General features: G+C 43.6%; 2 protein-coding genes across 2 annotated transcripts; both read left to right on the top strand.

Annotated features, from left to right (window-relative positions):
- Positions 1-1082: 1082 nt before the first annotated feature.
- Positions 1083-10949, top strand: LOC109469507 (apolipophorins-like). The gene is made up of 17 exons (XM_019768032.1): positions 1083-1154; positions 1712-2044; positions 2443-2581; positions 2968-3137; positions 3581-3721; positions 4124-4247; positions 4616-4825; positions 5218-5371; positions 6121-6262; positions 6703-6821; positions 7161-7327; positions 7774-7955; positions 8224-8348; positions 8766-9015; positions 9415-9520; positions 9929-10111; positions 10675-10949. Exons 2-16 carry the CDS (start codon positions 1883-1885, stop codon positions 10102-10104), a joined length of 2367 nt encoding a protein of 788 aa, XP_019623591.1. The 5' UTR covers positions 1083-1154; positions 1712-1882; the 3' UTR covers positions 10105-10111; positions 10675-10949.
- A 4807-nt stretch (positions 10950-15756) lies between these two features.
- Positions 15757-18450, top strand: LOC109469504 (synaptonemal complex central element protein 2-like). The gene is made up of 3 exons (XM_019768025.1): positions 15757-15951; positions 16385-16574; positions 17736-18450. The coding sequence occupies exons 1-3, from the start codon at positions 15758-15760 to the stop codon at positions 17928-17930; spliced, it is 579 nt and encodes a 192-aa protein (XP_019623584.1). The 5' UTR covers position 15757; the 3' UTR covers positions 17931-18450.
- Positions 18451-18572: the final 122 nt, after the last annotated feature.

The raw sequence follows: 18572 nt of genomic DNA on the forward strand, positions 1-18572 counted from the left end.
ATGTTCTTCGAAAAGGTCAATTGCTCATTGCTATCATTAAATGAGACTTCCTCCCTTGAACCGAAATGCCAAAAGAAATGAAGATGGCTGTTTTCTAACCAGACTACATCATGTTTCTACTTCACTGGTCATGACAGGGAGATCGAGAGATTTTGTAACACTGACTAGATTATGTACAATCTGCGATCGAGAAAGTACAAAGGAGGGCCCTAAGGATAATCTCTCTTGGTGGGAGGAGGAGTGTCCCTGTCCTTCTCACTCTTAGGGAACGTCGTGAACTGGCGGCAGTTAAACTGCTCAAAAACATGCTAAACCCGGAGCATCCACTGCATGACTTGGTACCGGACGTGGGGCCAGCAGGAACGGGAATGTCTCTCAGGAACTCGGGGGGGATCAGGGTACCCAGGGCTAGAACAAACAGACTGTATAATTCATTCTTACATTACTCAATCCGTCTATACAACAGCCAAATGAAGCCCTAGTGCCTCTGTGTATAATGTAAGTGTTGTGATGTCTCTAATGTACTTTTGCTAAGCTGACTCGTGTTTACTTTTTGTTAGGTCAACACAATTCAGTTGTACCATGTACTACTGCTATGTTGATTTTTATGAATAAAGTATAAAGTATAAGTATAAGTACACGGTTCTAATCATTGCACATTTCCTTTCCCAGCCCGAGTATAGGAACATCACCGCCTGGCAGTTTGCCGTGGCCCTGAACCGCTCTGACGCTGTGTCCTTCAAGCTCCGCCTGAACCCCGAGTCCCTGCTGCTGAGGCCCACCAACCTCACCTACCAGCTCACCAAGGCCTTCTACCGCGCCATCTGGAACGAGAGCCACCCCATCAACAAGTACCCGCTCAAGTACATCAACAGGACCATCTCTGAGGTAGGCACTCATCATTAACTCTAACTCTATCTAAACCAGTAACACTAACCCCTACCCAGTAACACTAACTAACCAGAGCCACCCCATCAACAAGTACCCACTCAAGTACATCAACAGGACCATCTCTGAGGTAGGCACTCATCATTAACTCTAACCCTTACCCAGTAACACTAACCCAGTAACTCTAACCCTAACTCAGTAACACTAACACTAACCCACCCATCAACAAGTACCCGCTCAAGTACATCAACAGGACCATCTCTGAGGTACGAACTATACAATTACAAGCGTTTCAAAACTAGCTAGCAATGGTCCACATCATGGCAACAGTGAAGATAATCCGAATCAAGCGCCAGGATTGGTACTATTATACTCTCCGCTTTAATAAGCTCCCTGCTAAGCAATTAAGCTTTTGACCCCTCTTTATAACGGTATACTTTTTAAAGTTGACACAGTATCTTTTACAGCAGACTGATTGGCGTGACAAAATTTAGCAATGTTTTCTCACTTCTTAGTCTTAATTCACACAGTGCATAATGATATTCAGAATTTTCTTCATGATTCTCTTTTTTTTTTTTTATTCCGAAACATGTAATCACAAGACGTGGTGACGACACACTCAAGTTTTTTCAACTTATATGAATGCCGACACCAACACAGGGACAGTACAATACTCATTTACACCTGAGCGAAGTGAGGAAAGTCGTGTAAAGTGCCTTTCCCAAGGGCACAAGATCGGTGGCATGGTACGGTTGAGAACGCTGCCGCTGCGCCACACGACCCCACTGATTCATGATTCTGAATTCTTGACGTGTTTCCACAGGCCATCAAGGAGCCCATCGTCCTGAGCTACAACTACACCGTGGACTGCGCCAACCAGACCCTGAACGTCTCCCTGCGCCTGCTCAACTACACCGTCAACTACGTCATCGATAACTACAACGCCACCGTCACCTCCGCCCTCAACACCACGCTCCAGCTGGCCAACTTCACCATGAACTACACCCTGGAGCTGGTCAACAAGACCCTGAACTACTCCATCGAGTCCCTGAAGAACCTGACCTTCACCATCCCCCAGGTCAACGTCACCATTAAGGGGTCTGAGCTCGTCGGAAACCTCACTGAGCTCTACCAGAACGTCACTCGCTACTCTACTGTAAGTCATGTTTTGTTTTGTTCCAATTTAATCTCCAAGCAGATCTTTTGGTGGCTGCAATTTAAGGCAGTATCAAATTGGCCAGGCAGTAACCATTTACGTGGAACTCGTCATTTGCGACCATTTACGTCAAATGCCAAAGCCTAACACTCTGTTTGGAGAGTATGTTGGTGTTGCTGCTGTTGCTAGCTTAACCTCTGGTCTTGGTCTCTAGCTAGATTAATGACAATTTTTTCCTTCTTCAGAAGCTACTAAGGATATTTTACATGATTTCCTGTATTTGAGTAAGCGTCGGTTCAAGAAAAAGGACAGATAAGGCTCGCAGTATCAGATAGAACAATCCTCGACCTATTTATGCAAATTTATGCAAATCTATGCAAATTTTTCTTCGTCTCCAGAAGCTGCAGAGGAACGCCACCCACCTGATCGGCAACCTGACCGAGCTGGCCATGAACTTCTCCTACTACAGCTACAACGTCAGCGAGAACGTCGTCCGCAACGTCACCCGTTTCATCGACGGCAACGCCCCCGTCCTCAGTAAGTACCCTTAGTCTTGCGAACGTCGTGGGATCGCAAATTTAAAAGTGAGGGCACGCTCGGGAAAGTCGTACAAGCAGCTGTCTTGTTAGGGAAGAGGCTGTCTTAGAGCTGTCATCTGTTGGTTTTGTCACTCACGGCCTGCTTGTAAAATTCTAAGGCATCGAAATCGTAGAATGACCTACAGCAAATGAGACCGCTCCGTAAGTCTTTTTAAAGGCCCTGTCATGAAACGTTGTCTACTAGTGCAGTGATTTTGCTTTTGTGATACACTGTATTTCAGAAAAGCAACAGCAGGCCACAACAAAATGCATATCCTAGAGTACTAGGACAAATCTGACTCCATGTCTACAGAAGTAATGAAACACGAATCTTTTTTTCTCCAGCCTGGGCCTGGCGCTACTGGGACCCCATCAACTACAGCATCATGATGGCCAACCAGACCTTCCAGTACGCCCGCAACGTCAACTACACCGACGCCGCGCAGGTCGCCATGACCATCTCCGAGCAGGCTCTGAACCGCACCCTCAACTACACCGCCGAGTACGCTCCTCAGGTAAGGCAATATTGTAGAGCCGGTGCATTCGCCATTCGGTGTGTTCTCGTTGATATTAAGTTTCGACAAGTAAAACGTCCACATAAACGCAGATAGCACAGATTAGGTACTGATGATTTGGATAGAGGTAGTCTCATAGCCTTGTCTTTTAGGCAATAGAGACAGTGGAAGGCAATAGAGACAGTCCATACCTCCCCTCCACTGCCTTTTACCTTCCCATACTGTCATATACATTGTGATTGATATGTCTATAATGTCTGGCAATTCTGATCTCATAGTTTTGGTAGAAGTACCAAAGGTGCATCAAAATGTATCAGAATAGCATCAAAACATCAAAAGTCTAAAAGTCTGTAACAGCTTCCGGAACGTTGTTTTGGGGCAATGACAGCGCTGTCAGATTATCAAACATCTCTAACGTTTTCTTTACCACTTTGTTTCTTTAGGTTGCTGAGTGGGCCGTGAACAAGACCTGGGAGACCACCTCCTACGCTGCCAGGTACGCCACCGACTACGTCGTGCAGTCCTCCAACGGCAGCATCGAGTTCAACCTGTACCACCCCTTCAACTGGACCCGCTTTGACGAGGTGAGAGAAGCATGCTGTGGTCTTATCTTCATTCATAGTCGCTGTATACGTCCCATTAGAAATACTTAAGATGTATAGCAACCATCTTAATGTACCACTTGTAGCCTCTAACTCAACCAATACAATATGCCTGATAATTTTAACGCTGTTATCATTATCATCATGATCGCATGATCTGTTAACAACAGGACCTCCAAGCTGAGACCCACCTAAACATATATATCTAAAATTACCAAATAGTTTTAGTCCCATGTTTTAAAGTTGTAGTATATATCAGAAGTCTTGTCAATTTATGTATGTACGAACTAACTAACTACTACTTTTATATGCGTATGCATGCACAAATGTGTATGTACATGTAGCCCGATAGGATGTATAACAAAGGCTATCCATGTACTTCAGGTGCCCACCGTGAGCAACCGTACCTCCGACCTGCTGCGCAAGACTGCCGAGATGATGAAGACCATGTGGAGGTCTCCCATGGCCGGCGTCAGGACCATGATGCGTGAGATCCCGCCTTTCGACAGTGAGTTCTTTGTTCACTTATTCCTTTATCAAACTTCACGTATTTCTATGTTTTGCATTGTTTTCATGACTCAGACTTCTAGAGCAGAAACCAGATCCAATGCAACGCATAACTAATACAGTAACTCAACAGCAGAAGAACAATTAAATGCCACTTCAAATCTGAATTAAGTACAGCTTCGAATCTGAATCTGATAACCGGTAGATCATCGCAAAACGTGACAGGAAACTTCTGTTTTGTGGTAATCTTGTTCCAGAGAGCACAATTTTTTTCCTTTGAAGCTAAACAATTCAACAATTAACAAGAGTGCAACACACCAAGACCTCTTTCCTGTGTTTTAAATCGCCCTATTCTGTGTTCTCCCCCAGGGACCTCCATCACCTTCGGGCAGCACGTGCTGACCTGGGACGAGCGCCTGTACGACGTGCCCCAGGCCGCCTCCGACGACTGCGTCTACGTTCTGGCCCGCGACTTTGACGACGGCAACTTCACCATCCTGAGCGGCAAGGACGGCATCACCGTGCAGCTGCCTACCGCCGTGGTCGAGATCAACAAGGAGAACCACGTCAGGGTGGACGGTAAGGGTCCACTGTTGTACACAGAACCAGTCTGAAATCTTAAACATTCGTCACTTGGTGCACATGTTGATAGAAACTGCCTGTGCCCAAAAGGAGTGCAAAATTCTGTTAAGGGCAACACTAAGGATATACCTTGATTTTGCTGCTTACTGTGGTCTGTTCCTTTTGATCATTGTGATGTGTTGGTTTCGTTGCTGGGCTGCTGCTTGCAAAAAGCCACGAATACGGTGAGGACACATGGCAGCAAGTTCATGGATACTGATCCAAGATTCGTATTGCATGAAGATTTTAGCCACTCGGACTTGTGGCCTTTGAACCAAACGCAGACCTTTTGAGAACAGCAGTACACAGAAAAAGCAACATTATATCTTAATCTTGATGTCGTTCCGCAGGCTCCAAGCAGCCCACCGAGCTCCCCTACCAGAGCGAGGAGAAGAACATCACCATCCTGCGGCAGGGCCCGTACGTGAACATCACCACCCGCGACGGCGTGTCCGTGCGCTGCGACGCCATCAGCGAGATCTGCGTCTACAACATCTCCGGATGGTACGTTTTTATTTGTTATGTTTACCGAAGGAAAACATATTGTTTTTGCTCAGTTTCTTCCTCTTCTTCTTCTCCAAACAGTGATCTATGACCTGACCAATGAGATGGTTTGTTGACATCTGTCACCATGGTGACTGGTGTTGGGTTACATAATGTTGCAATTTTATAGCAGGAGGGATTTATACTCCTGTCTGACCATATATATAAATGTATATTTAAAAGTAAGAATTAACAGAGCAGACCATAAGTACTTGAACATAGGAATAATAAACCATAATAATATATACAAATACCACAATTACTACAAGGTACCACAACAAGACCCTGGGTGGTACTTTCTTCTTTAATTTATTCATGTATTAAAGGCATCCAATGCGATTTTAGGGCAGCAAACCTGGAAATATTATGAATAAGGCAATCTTTGTGATATTGACACATACTGCTTTACATTGGCACATTTGAGTCAGCATTTCATACTTAGGGCTTTTAAAACTGCAGAAGCAAGATCCAAGATGAGTCCTTTACTTTCTGTGTGGTACCCTAGATGGTTAGAGGTCAATTCCAAATAATACATACTTAGAAGTTATAGATCATGAATAAAGTACTTGAACATAGGAGTCATGAACCATTTTTTACCACAAGGTACCACAACGGTTGGAGGTCAAATTCCAAATAATACAAGCTTAGGAGTAGTTGATCATAAATAAAGTACTTGAACATAGGAGTGATAAACCATTTTTTACTACAAGGTACCACAACAAGACCCTGGGCCTGCTGGGAACCAACGACAACGAGCCCGCCACCGACTTCCGCCGCCCCGACGGCTCCAACACCACCCGCGAGGACGAGTTCATCAACGCCTACGAGGTCACCAAGACCAAGAACTGCAAGGTTAGATATACAACGTACCCTTTCCGCTTTCTTAGGACAATTTAGCAATTTTCAAATGGAAATCTACATTTGACATACATTCCCACTGTATTGACTGTGGCATAACATGCTACTAGAGCTTGCGAGGCAGCTTTCTGGCCCAGGCAGCCTAGTTAGGCAGAAGAAGGCCCAATTAGCCTACTAGCCCCTAACCGAATGTATTTAGTCAGCTACACGTGAATTGGAGTTTTCACGCAAAAACTTGAAGAGCGAAATTCTGCGAAATATCACGACAAAAAAAACCGTAAATGTATCCGATACCTAACACTGAAATCGTTCGTTTGATACCTCGCTATCAATATGACAACTGTTGACAGAAATCTTCTATGCTTGCCATGCCCAAGGGTTACCAATAGGATGAAGTAAGTAATTGATATATAATTGTGCCTCTCCCTGTGCAGGTTGACAGCGAGCTGAACATTGCCAAGGGCAAGTTCGCCGCCAAGACCGACTGCTACATCCCCGAGTCCCCCAAGTGCGACGAGCTGTTCGACCGCAGGAGCTACGCCTCCAAGTTCAGGTACAAAACCCGAACTTACAATCTTTGACAGTTAGATCTTCATTATAGCAAAGAAGAATTTGGAAAATTTTGGACCAGCTACGAAATACGAGTTCTTCATAAACCTTAAAACTGGACACAGATACTTGTAACTAGCTTATCAATAAGTACTTTTCACTAAAGTGAATGGATATTGACCATTCAAGTGGTATGACCAAGAACGTAACTATCAACTGTTATGGATAAATTCCAGGATCACTGAATCAGAGAGTACAAAGAATAAGCAAGAGCCTAACTATGAAGTGCTTTTGAATAAAAGATAGTACAGAAACTAATGAAGAGCTTGACTGTCTCGCCCAGGTCCTGCTTCCAGGCCGTCGACCCCGAGCCTTTCCGCCAGGCCTGCAAGCGCGACTCCAAGAGGTGCAACCTGAAGGAGCCCAAGAAGAGCATCTGCACCGTGACCGCCGGCTACATCGCCGCCTGCGAGGCTAAGGGCATCCAGCTCCAGCAAGAGGAGGTTTGCGGTGAGCTGCAGTCTTTGTGTCTGCCTATGGCTAGAAGACTATCTAAACCCCTTTACCACTCATTTGTATAACATTTACAACCTGATTACGTAGTATTTATCTCCAACGGCTATCATAAGAGTTCGCAGTTTTGATCCATGCTTTGATACCAAAATTTTAAACGTCTTGCCAGAAATGAAAGACCACCAGAAATGAAAATGATGAAACCAAAAGCAAATTAAGAAATGACTTACCAAGTATGAATGGAAACAGACAAAAACTCTTTCGAAGACCGCGATATTATAGAACAAAATAATGGCATTTATTGGTGCTGCTGTTACTATCACATCCAGGCACAGTGTACATGTATGTGCACATTGCATTCTCAGAGTATAAGATTGCAAAGCTTATAAGAGTGAAAAAGATGGGAGAGCTTAAGTCTGAACACGATGTATTTCCCTCCACAGCTTCCTGCGAGGACGACAAGCTGCCCGGAGAGAGGTGGAACCGCCGCGCCGCCCGCAAGGCCGACGTCGTGTTCGTCGTGTCCGAGAGCCGCAAGATGAAGGACCGCTACGGCAAGCCCGAGGAGCAGCTGCTCAGGCTGGCTCAGGCCGTCGAGAAGAACCTCGAGCAGAACAAGTTCAAGGTAACGGCTCTTAAGACCCTCCTGTTTTCTAGATTACGTTGCCATTGTTATAGAGAAGCTTCATGGGTGTACAGCTGTCAGACTTTATCTGTTTATCAAAGGTTTGGTATCTTTCCTAGCAGCTGTCTTTTCCATATTCTTGGTGACCACTTAGAGCCTGAGCTATCAGTATACGTGTGTGACAGCATAAAGAAGGACAATCAGGGTATTCGATAGGCAGACAGAAAGGAATCAGTTTTTAACCAAAGTTGCAATCTTGCTCCCCCAGGATGTTGAGTTTGGTATCGTTGCCTTCGGCGGCAAGGACGTCCACCGTGAGCCCCACGTCCACACCATCAAGGGTGAGCTCATGAAGCAGGTCAGCCAGCTCCAGCGCGGACTCAGCGAGCTCAGGTCAGTTCGTCATTAATAAAGTGATAACACAAGAACAATCGGTGTGTGGTGCTCATGTATGTGCTGGGTCAGTACCCATCCAAGTCAAATGTAGATAACTATAAGTGCATACATTGGATAATGTCGGTCATGGAACAATAACAGGCAAGTTGAACCTAACACCAAGTTTACAACAAGTTCTTTTAGGAAGGCCAAATAATTCAGCTGGACTTTTGTCATTTCTTCAAGCTTTGAACAGACACTACTTTAGACAGAAGAGCTATAAAGTTATTTCATAAAGCCATGCTACTTCAATGGACTTCAGTATAAACTCGTTAGATAGAAGAGTAATATAGTTCATACTGAGACTATGCAAAGATGGTGATTGACATTAGAATGCATCAAAACTGAACCCTTTCTTCACATCAACCCCTCCAGATTCGAGGGTGAGGAGCCCATGGAAGCCTTCGAGGCCATCAAGCTGGCCTCCACCTACCCGTTCCGCGCCGAGGCAGCCAAGACCATCATCGTGTTCGACGTGGAGGAGAGCCTGTACTACGAGGACCTGGCCGAGATTGTTGACGTGCTGGACCAGAACTCCATCACCATGAACGTCGTCAGCGACTACGCCAAGATCGACCGCATCAGCAAGAAGAAGTCCAACCCCGTCGTCGGTCTCACCGGCAAGGTACGGATGGATGATACGTTCACCTATGTTTATGTGTAGACTGTATCAGATTAATACATTTACCAATATCTACGGGTAGATTGTTCCAGATTAATGTAACTAACTAGCAGTCTTATGCATGCTGTCTTCTATCAGTGGTCATAGTACCATGCTTAACTTTATCCCAATACAAAAGGTGTACAAGGATCAAATTCTATCACTATCAGTGTAATTTGGCTCAGAATCTACATGTAGATTGTACTAGATTGATGTAATAAGCTAAAGCTAGGGACTTCACAATCTTCTCTAACAAGTCTTGTTTGTCCAAACATCCCCTGACAATCATGAGAACTAGAATAACTAGAATGGATGTTCTTAAGTATTTTGCAATACTAAATGCTGCTGTTGTTGCCTCTACAGGGTGTTGTTCTCCAGGAGGACAAGAAGGGCAAGTCCAAGTCCAAGTACGCCGAGAAGATCAGCCTGCCCGCTGGACAGTACGTCAAGCTGGCCAAGACTACCGGAGGTAAGCCTAACAAACCTTAAATATTTAATATCTTAAAAGATTTTAACATCTTTACACTGTGTATGGCATCAGGTAGAAAGATGAGAACAACCTACAACTGCTGAAAACTGCAGTCATCATAGTAAAAAAAAGAGTCCTAGCTCTCTGAAGTCACCATCTCATACTAGAGAATTTGAGAATACAAAACAATAGAACATTCCTACGAAACTTCAAGAGACCAGAACCAGACAGTGGCAATGCCTCCTTGTTATGCATCTGAAACACGAAGATGAAGAGATTGGTGATAATGGTGATGAAGATGGTGAAGATATGGTGATGATGATGGTTGGTGAAGATATGATGATGATCATGATGATCATGATGAGAAAATTGCAGTTTGATTGACATCCTTCTCTTCTCCCTCCCCAGGCTCCATCTTCTCCCTGGACACGTTCCTGAAGGGCCACCGCGACTCCTCCGCCATCATCAGCGAGCAGGTGTCCGAGCAGCTTCAGCCGCAGGTCCAGTCCTCCGCCAAGAAGCAGTGCGTCTGTGTCCGCGGCATCAACGGCGACGGCGTCACCAAGTGCAGGAGCATCTACTAACTTTAACGTAAGTAGGCACTAGTGCAGGAACATCTACTAAGTTTAACGTAAGTAGTCACTAGTGCAGGAGCATCTACTAAGTTTAACGTAAGCAGTCACCATTGTCTAGTTATAGAAAGATAGAAAGTCACTGTGCTTTTGTTGTGTCAATTAAGTTCTCTACTCTACTCAAGATGTAGGCGATAGAAGTTTGCTGCATACATACAGCCCAAGCGAGAGTCGTTTTTCACTAAATATGGCCATATCAAGTCTTGCAAAACCTACAAACTAGCCATCCACGTACCAATAGTATAACATGAGTAATCCCCATGATTTTTAACGTAATTGAAATGTAGGCGATAGAAATTTGTTGCACACATAAAGCCCAAGCAAGATCCATTTTTCCATCAGATATGGCCATACACCGCTATAATTATCCAAACATTAACAGTAGAATACAGAAACTAGTCGATGATCTACCTGTAGAATATGAGTATCATGACATGATATCAAATTTTATTCCTGGACTTTCAGATATTGGTCAAAGAAAAATACGATTTCTAATGGCATGTTTGTCTTATTCCTTTACAGATCACCAACACAAGACCTCGGAAGAATGTTTGGACCGTGATATCAAGAAACATCGTAGTTGTTGATTAGATTTTGTTTCTGTATTTAATCCACTTTTTAAGTTGTTTCTAACACCATAGACAACTGCACAGCCAATTTTTACCGAATACAAAGTAGCACAGCATATAAAAAAGGTGTCTTGGTTTCATTTTGTGTTGGGAATGTGATAGTTACGTTAAGGAAAACTATTTGTATTTAATCGTTATGTTGCTATTATTAAAGAGCTTTTCTATGCATATCTGTCTCTCTGTCATGAGTTTCACAAGGGGGCAAGGGGTGTTTACGTTGGGAGAACATATATGGTTTATAACTGTGATATAAGGTACAATGCAACATAACCCGATTCACACACACCTTACCATTATAAAAACATTACTGGAGCAAGGTGAGCATGGCCTTCTCACAACCAATAAAATCGTACAACTTTGAGAATACTTAGACCATGTGCATGCAAGATCAAAATCAAATCAAGGCAAATACTGACTATAAAGTGCTAACGCACCTGACGCTAATAATAATAATAATAATAATGATAATAATAATAAACAAGATCAAGCTGTTCCAAATACTATTAGCAATCTATCAACCCAATAATAACCAAAATGAACAAGCACACACACACTAAACCGACAACATGATAATATGTAAGACTGTAGTCCCAAACAAGATAAACCACTAAAAGACACTACACTGCAGTGCAAACCACCCAACTTTGCCACCCCGCTTGTCCCCTTGTAGCTCTGGCACAGAGATGAGTGGATGGAGGATAGATGATCGAATGAATGAGTGAATGGATGGATGGATGGATTGAAAGATAGGATGAATGGATGGATATATAAATGAGAGACTGTCAAAAGAGAGTGTGAAGGAATGTGATCTATTGTCAGATTTGAGTTGTTACTGTGCCCTTTTTTATTAAAAATAGCCCAAGTAGTTTATCAATAGCCTCTATCTAGCTAAGGCTAAATAGTGGTGCAACCTTTCATGAATAGGCAAATAAAACGTGATCTAATAATACTTTAAAATCGTACTTTGCCCAAACGATAACAGGTTATGCGACCCCCTAAACACACACACACACACATATACACAATCCAATTCAAAGTCCAGAAGTCCAAAGGATAAAGTACGAACGTGCACTGATCGAGAGGTTAACCAAATGTCATCACAACTCTATCTTATCAGTGTTTTGTACCCTACCCCCCGCTACCGTATTTACCAAGTCCTAATCATTGCAGCCACATAGCATTATACAATGGGCGTCACTAAGGGATGATATGAGAACAGTAAATAGCATAATATAGCCTTATCATTCTTTTGTTACCCAATCTCTCCCGCTACTATATGTACTAAGACTCAATACCATTGCAACCACATAGAATCAAACAATGGGCGTCACTAAGTGAGCATGAGTGTAGAATAAATAACAGAAAGGCGTCGGCACTGATTATAAATAGTTTAAACAGGTGGCATTTAATCTATAAACTAACAGTTTGTTTGGTATCACAGCATGTGGTAAGGAAGAGTTTGCGTTGGCCCTCAAAACCGCTTTGTGATAATCAAGACAAACGTACTGTGGGGTCATCACAACCCCATAGCATTATACAAGGGACCTCACCAATGGATATCGCAAATAGCAGAAAAGCTTCGCTGCTGACTGTGATCTTTGATCTAACGAATCGTTCACAATCACAAATCTGTTGATAGTGACAACTGAATGGGCTTCATGAAATGGTCACAGTAGACAGGTGGTCAGTAAGACTGCGTTCTTAATGCTTGGCTCAGTAGGAAAAAAATTCAAGGGACCATCCACTACAAAGTAGGGTCAAATGGTAGATGATCCTTGTGCAGGGCTAGTCACTTGTACAGGTGTCACTGTACATCAATGGCCAGGTGGCCCTTATGTAGGAGTGGTCACTACAGTTTGTGCTGTATGTGACGAAATAATAGTTTGTTGGTCATTAAAACCACCTAACTAGTGATTATCAGGACAACGATACAATGGCATCAAAGTCCATCCAAAGTGCTTTTATCCAAACGTTTGATCGGGTGATCTCTATTTTGCACCTGGAAATAACTTCAGGATTACGTGAAGTGATATACAGATAAATGGCTGTAACAATTGGAAGCCAAAGGAATGTTGTAATCGTTAATCAATACGCATGCAGTTGTGATGTTAAATGATAGGGGGCGCTTTTGCAACATATCAGCAAACCACGTTTAATGTATTAAGGCTATTGATGAGGCAGGCTCTCTTCTTCTTCTTGGGTACCCCCAAATAACCCAGTGCAGATAGCATTTGTGCGTTTCATGTATAGACCAGAGGTTTCATGATACAGTTGTATGGATCAGCGGTTTCATGGTACCGTTGTGTATGGACCAGCGGTTTCTTGACACCGTTGTGTATGGTTCCAGCGGTTTCATGGCGCCGTTGTATGGACCAGCGGTTTCATGGCACCGTTGTGTATGGACCAGCGGTTTCATGGCACCGTTGTATGAACCAGCGGTTTCATGATACCGTTGTATGGACCAGCGGTTTCATGATACCGTTGTGTATGGACCAGCGGTTTCATGGCACCGTTGTGTATGGAACAGCGGTTTCAGGGTACCGTTGTATGAACCAGTGGTTTCATGATACCGTTGTATATGGACCAGCGGTTTCATGGTACCGTTGTGTATGGACCAGCGGTTTCATGCCACCGTTGTGTATGGACCAGCGGTTTCATGGCACCGTTGTGTATGGACCAGCGGTTTCATGCCACCGTTGTGTATGGACCAGCGGTTTCATGGCACCGTTGTGTATGGACCAGCGATTTCATGCATGGTACCGTTGTATGAACCAGTGGTTTCATGACACCGTTGTGTATGGTTCCAGCGGTTTCATGGCACCGTTGTATGGACCAGCAGTTTCATGACACCGTTGTGTATGGACCAGCGGTTTCATGCCACCGTTGTGTATGGACCAGCGGTTTCATGACACCGTTGTGTATGGACCAGCGGTTTCATGGCACCGTTGTATATTGACCAGTAGTTTTAAGACACCATTGTATATGGACCCGCGGTTTCATGACACTGTTGTATGGACCAGCGGTTTCATGATACCGTTGTATATGGACCAGAGGTTTCATGGCACCGTTGTATGGACCAGCGGTTTCATGGCACCGTTGTATAAGGACCAGCGGTTTCATGGCACCGTTGTATATGGACCAATAGTTTCATGACACATTTGTATACTGATCAAGAGTTGATTCGTGCTATGTTCTTAAAATGATGGCCCATTAAAGGATACAAAAATACACAAGCAAAATACACAACAAAGGACGTTGTTACGCGCTTCCAGCAAGTGATATAACGTTATAAATATTGTGCAATTGGTCCTGTCCTTGGTGCTGAATGCCTTCAATTTCAAAACAAAGCAATCTAAAAACCGCTATGTAGTCGTGGATACTGTTGTATAATATATGGTTAGCTCATAGCATGGCGCTAGTAATCGATGGATTGCAAAATACATAGCAAAACATTTACAGCGCTTTCATAATTCACCAGCGAGTGACATAGCATTGTGCGATCGGACCTGTCCTTGGTGCTGAAAGCATTCCATTTCAAAACAAAGCGATCATAAACATTGTAATCGCTAACTGTATGCTGTCACAGCAAGCTTTAGGCGCTGTGTAGTCGTGGCTTCTGTTACATACAAAAATACATGGCAGAATACACAAAAAGCGCTCCCAACAAGTGATATAACAATATAAACATTGTGCGGTCGGGCCTGTCCTTGGTGCTGAAAGCCTTCCATTGCAAAACAACAACAGCAAATCAAAACAAAGCGATCAGTAACATCGTAAACGCTAAATGTACGCTGTCGCAGCGCGTTTGGGCTGCTGTGTAGCTGTGGCGACTGTTGCAGGACTTCTCTTATACATTTACGCTGTCTTATATGTATATATCGCCTCTAAAACGGTCTGTAGCAACGCAAGCAGGGTTGTACGCTGTACGTAACGGCCATGATAGTTTTGGATATATAGTTCCATGGTCCCCCCTCCCCTCTTCGTGTGGGCTAAAATTGCGTTTCCTTGACAAATTGCACCCGTCCAAGTTTTTCTGAGTCGCCGCTGCTATCAAGGGAATATATCCTGAGCAGAACTTTGTCCATAAACCGACTACTTATGCCATTTCCTTACGATCTTCGGCAGCAAAAAAAGTGATACCCTTACCCGATGTTTCATTCTTCCCGCTACGCCGGAATCGGACGATGTGATTGGCCGCGGAGCACGCCGGGAAAGACGGCCGCCATGTTGGATGTTCCATTTTTCGTCTGCTGTGTTGCCCGCCGGTTTTAAAACTTTCCAAGGTCGAGAATAAACCGCAGTTACACTGACAGTCGCCAAGCCAGGTAGGTATACTGATATTTTCTTAAGGTGAAATGTCCTAAACTCTCTCGATTTGATAGACGATGTGAAATCCTGTTTAATAAAGTGTCTTTGGAAACGACTTTTCTGGGGAAGTTGGGGAGGGGGGTGGTTTGAGTTTCATCACTTTTTGCAAATGGCATGTCAACTTTGCTTCTGTGCGTCATATAATACTTGTTCACACCAGTTTTGGCGCCCCTGAAAACACCCTGGAGCCTATGGTGTATGATCTATGGTAGCAGACTATAGCACAATGCTGCTGAGGTAGAATTTAGAGGAGGGAATTTGTGGAGGGGGAGGGGGGCTTTCCAAATTCAAAATAATTAGCATAATATCATACTGTTGGTAGACAGTTTGAGTTTGGAATTTGCTATGCCACAAGTTTATCAATCTTATTAGGTCCATTTACAGAACTGCCGTTTTATGGTATGAAATGTTTTACGGCTTAATATTGCCCAACAAAACAAACAAACAAACAAGTCTGTATCATTATGAAATAAAGACTCGAAAATTTGGGTTAAGTCCCAATTCTGTGATCTAAGTGTTGGAACTTAAAGCTTAGTCTCTATTTCATAATGATTTGTACCAACACAGATGAACTTTCATGCTAAGTCTGTATCATGTTGTAGTGAGACATGGAGACAAGGTCATCCAGTGCCAAGACAGTTTCAGCCGGCAAGGAAGCATCAGGCTCCTCAAAAGATGACAAGATGTTCAAGCATCCCGGGGAACCTTTGGCGACCAAGGAGACACCTATGCAGGAGACACCTGTACAAGACACACCAGTGCAAGAAATACCTGTGCAGGAGAATCCCACCTCTCAGACAAGGTGAGTGAAGTAGGTAGTCAAAAGGTACAAAAAGTAGGCTGATAGCTTTTTTTAGGCTGTAGGGGTAGTATGTTGTGTCTAGTCTATGTCTAGTGCACGGTATTGGAAGGTGGAGCCCATCCCTCTCCTTCCACCACTTTTTACCTTCACAACCAAAGTACTTATCCAAATCAGTAGAGGACAGTTCATATCAATAACTATTATGCACAGTTATCAACCATAGCTTAACCTTGATATGGTCCATGAAGTTTTTGTGTCTGTCATGCAACATGTAATCTATGTATGGAAATGAAGAGATCGTATATTCACTCGTTCATCCATCCATTCTTTTGTTCATTCATTTATGCAGTTGCAACATGTAATACATGAAAATGAAGAGATGATACATTCACTCGTTCATTCATTCTTTTCTTTCATTCAATCACTCATGCAGTTACTCTGAGCCAGCTGAAGCAGTGCCTGTATCAGAAAGCAGACCAGAAGCTCCCCCCAACTCTGGCTCCACCATGCCCACCAGAGAGATGCTGAACCAGAGTGCCCAGAAGCTGGTGGATGACGTCAACAGCAAGAGGAAGAGAGATGCAGCTCTTATGGCAGACTTTAAGAAGGCCCTGGAGATACAGGTATACTTAAGTCTCTAGATCTAGAAGACGTGTCTTATCCAGTACCATGCCTATCTAGTTCGATGCATTGAAAAGTTTGAGTTAGGATCAGGCATGGTTCTGGATAGTCTCCTCATATCCAAGAACGTAGGTTTGCCCCAGGCTTGGTTCTGAATACATGTAGACTATCCAGAAACACTAGATAAAGCATGGTTATGGATACAACAAGGTCCATGTGCTGTACATGACTATGGCCACTTTGCTGTTCATTTCCTTGTTTTAGGTACCCTGTATATATCTGTGTTAACTTACTAGTAATTTGCCTCTACATGTATATTGCTCGTGCTTGCTAACAGACAGTTGTATTTCCAGGTTGCCAACTCTTGCAGTGTGCTGGAGAGCTCCATGTACAAGACTTACGAGACCACAGGAGAACTGATGCAGGAGAAGTTACAGGAGCTGTTTGCGGTGCTGAATCGCGTGGCCAGACTGGAGGCACAATAAAATTGATTTGATGTCTCCAGGTTGGCAACTCCAGCATTCTTCTAGAGACCACCATGTACAAGGCGCATGCTCACACATGCATAGCTCATGCTTGCTAACATACAATTACACATTGCTCACACTTACTAACGGACAGTTGTGTTTCCTGCAGTTTGCTGGAGAGTTCCATGTACAAGACGTACACTCATACATTTTGTACATTTACATCTTGCTAACAGACAGTTGTGTGTACAGTCATACATTTCTTGCTACATGTACATATAACAGACTGTTCTGTTTCCAGGTGGCCAACTCCTGCAGTGTCCTGGAGAGTTCCATGTACAAGACTTACGAGACCACAGGAGAACTGATGCAGGAGAAGTTACAGGAACTTTTCGCCGTGCTGGATCGTGTGGCCAGACTGGAGGCACAATAAAATTGATTTGATACCTCCAGGTTGCCAACTTCTGCATTCTTCTAGAGACCTCCATGTACAAGGCGCACGCTCACACATGCTTGCTAACATACAATTACACATTGCTCACACTTACTGACGGACAGTTGTGTTTCCTGCAGTTTGCTGGAGAGTTCCATGTACAAGACGTACACTCATACATTTACATCTTGCTAACAGACAGTTGTGTGTACAGTCATACATTTCTTGCTACATGTACATGTAACAGACTGTTCTGATTCCAGGTAGCCAACTCCTGCAGTGTCCTGGAGAGTTCCATGTACAAGACTTACGAGACCACAGGAGAACTGATGCAGGAGAAGTTACAGGAACTTTTCGCCGTGCTGGATCGCGTGGCCAGACTCGAGGCAGAGCTGAAACAGTTCCACCAGGCACTGGGCATGCTGTACACCGACGTACAGGTCCCTCACAAACAGTGAACACTCAGGGGAGTTTGTACTTATCTAGGTTTGTTCGTTTTGTTTCTTTGAGGCTTTGTTTTTCATGAAATACCAGACTCAAATTAGCCTGCTGAGTCTATATACATTCTTATGGCCTTACACATCTGTAGGTTCTACATGAAACGTGACACTATGATCCACTTGTGTCTGACATGCATTGGCATACATCTATTCATCCTTAAGCCTTGTGGACTTGTTTTTGTTTGCTTTTGAAATCATCCATCCATTCATTCACTAATTCACCTTATTGTACTGGTAGCTCTTAAACGCATTTCTAGGTAGGATCTTCATCTAGAGAATCTCTCAAGTCATTATGCCAGGGGGTTGAGCATGTGAGGTGTGCTTTGTGTTGTTTCAACCATTTTGGTTTTTCAGGATTTCCAGTAAGTTATATTGATTGTAGTGTGAATACTTGAAATGAAGAGTATTGTATGTTTGTTGATGGTGCCTTTCACCCTTGTGTTAAAATGATAGAAAATGTGCATGTTCTAAATTGCTTGTAAATAACTTGATTAAATCATCAAAGCTACAAGGTGTCTGGATGTTCAGGACCCCTAGCTTCAATATCTTTCTCTCAAACTTCCCTTGCCATGTAAGAAAAGAGACAGATAACACCATCAC

The sequence above is a fragment of the Branchiostoma belcheri genome, unplaced genomic scaffold (genome assembly GCF_001625305.1).
Source record: "Branchiostoma belcheri isolate BF01 breed outbred unplaced genomic scaffold, Haploidv18h27 scaffold205, whole genome shotgun sequence".
Taxonomy (NCBI): Eukaryota; Metazoa; Chordata; class Leptocardii; order Amphioxiformes; family Branchiostomatidae; genus Branchiostoma; species Branchiostoma belcheri.

Excerpts from the sequence above, each read along its gene's own strand:
- LOC109469507 (XM_019768032.1), top strand. The coding sequence starts at position 1,883 with ATGAACTACACCCTGGAGCTGGTCAACAAGACCCTGAACTACTCCATC. Across the intron at positions 3,138-3,580 it reads CCGCCGAGTACGCTCCTCAG|GTTGCTGAGTGGGCCGTGAA; the intron begins GTAAGGCAATAT and ends TTGTTTCTTTAG. Across the intron at positions 9,521-9,928 it reads GCTGGCCAAGACTACCGGAG|GCTCCATCTTCTCCCTGGAC; the intron begins GTAAGCCTAACA and ends CTCCCTCCCCAG.
- LOC109469504 (XM_019768025.1), top strand. The coding sequence starts at position 15,758 with ATGGAGACAAGGTCATCCAGTGCCAAGACAGTTTCAGCCGGCAAGGAA. Across the intron at positions 15,952-16,384 it reads AATCCCACCTCTCAGACAAG|TTACTCTGAGCCAGCTGAAG; the intron begins GTGAGTGAAGTA and ends TCACTCATGCAG. Across the intron at positions 16,575-17,735 it reads AGAAGGCCCTGGAGATACAG|GTAGCCAACTCCTGCAGTGT; the intron begins GTATACTTAAGT and ends TTCTGATTCCAG.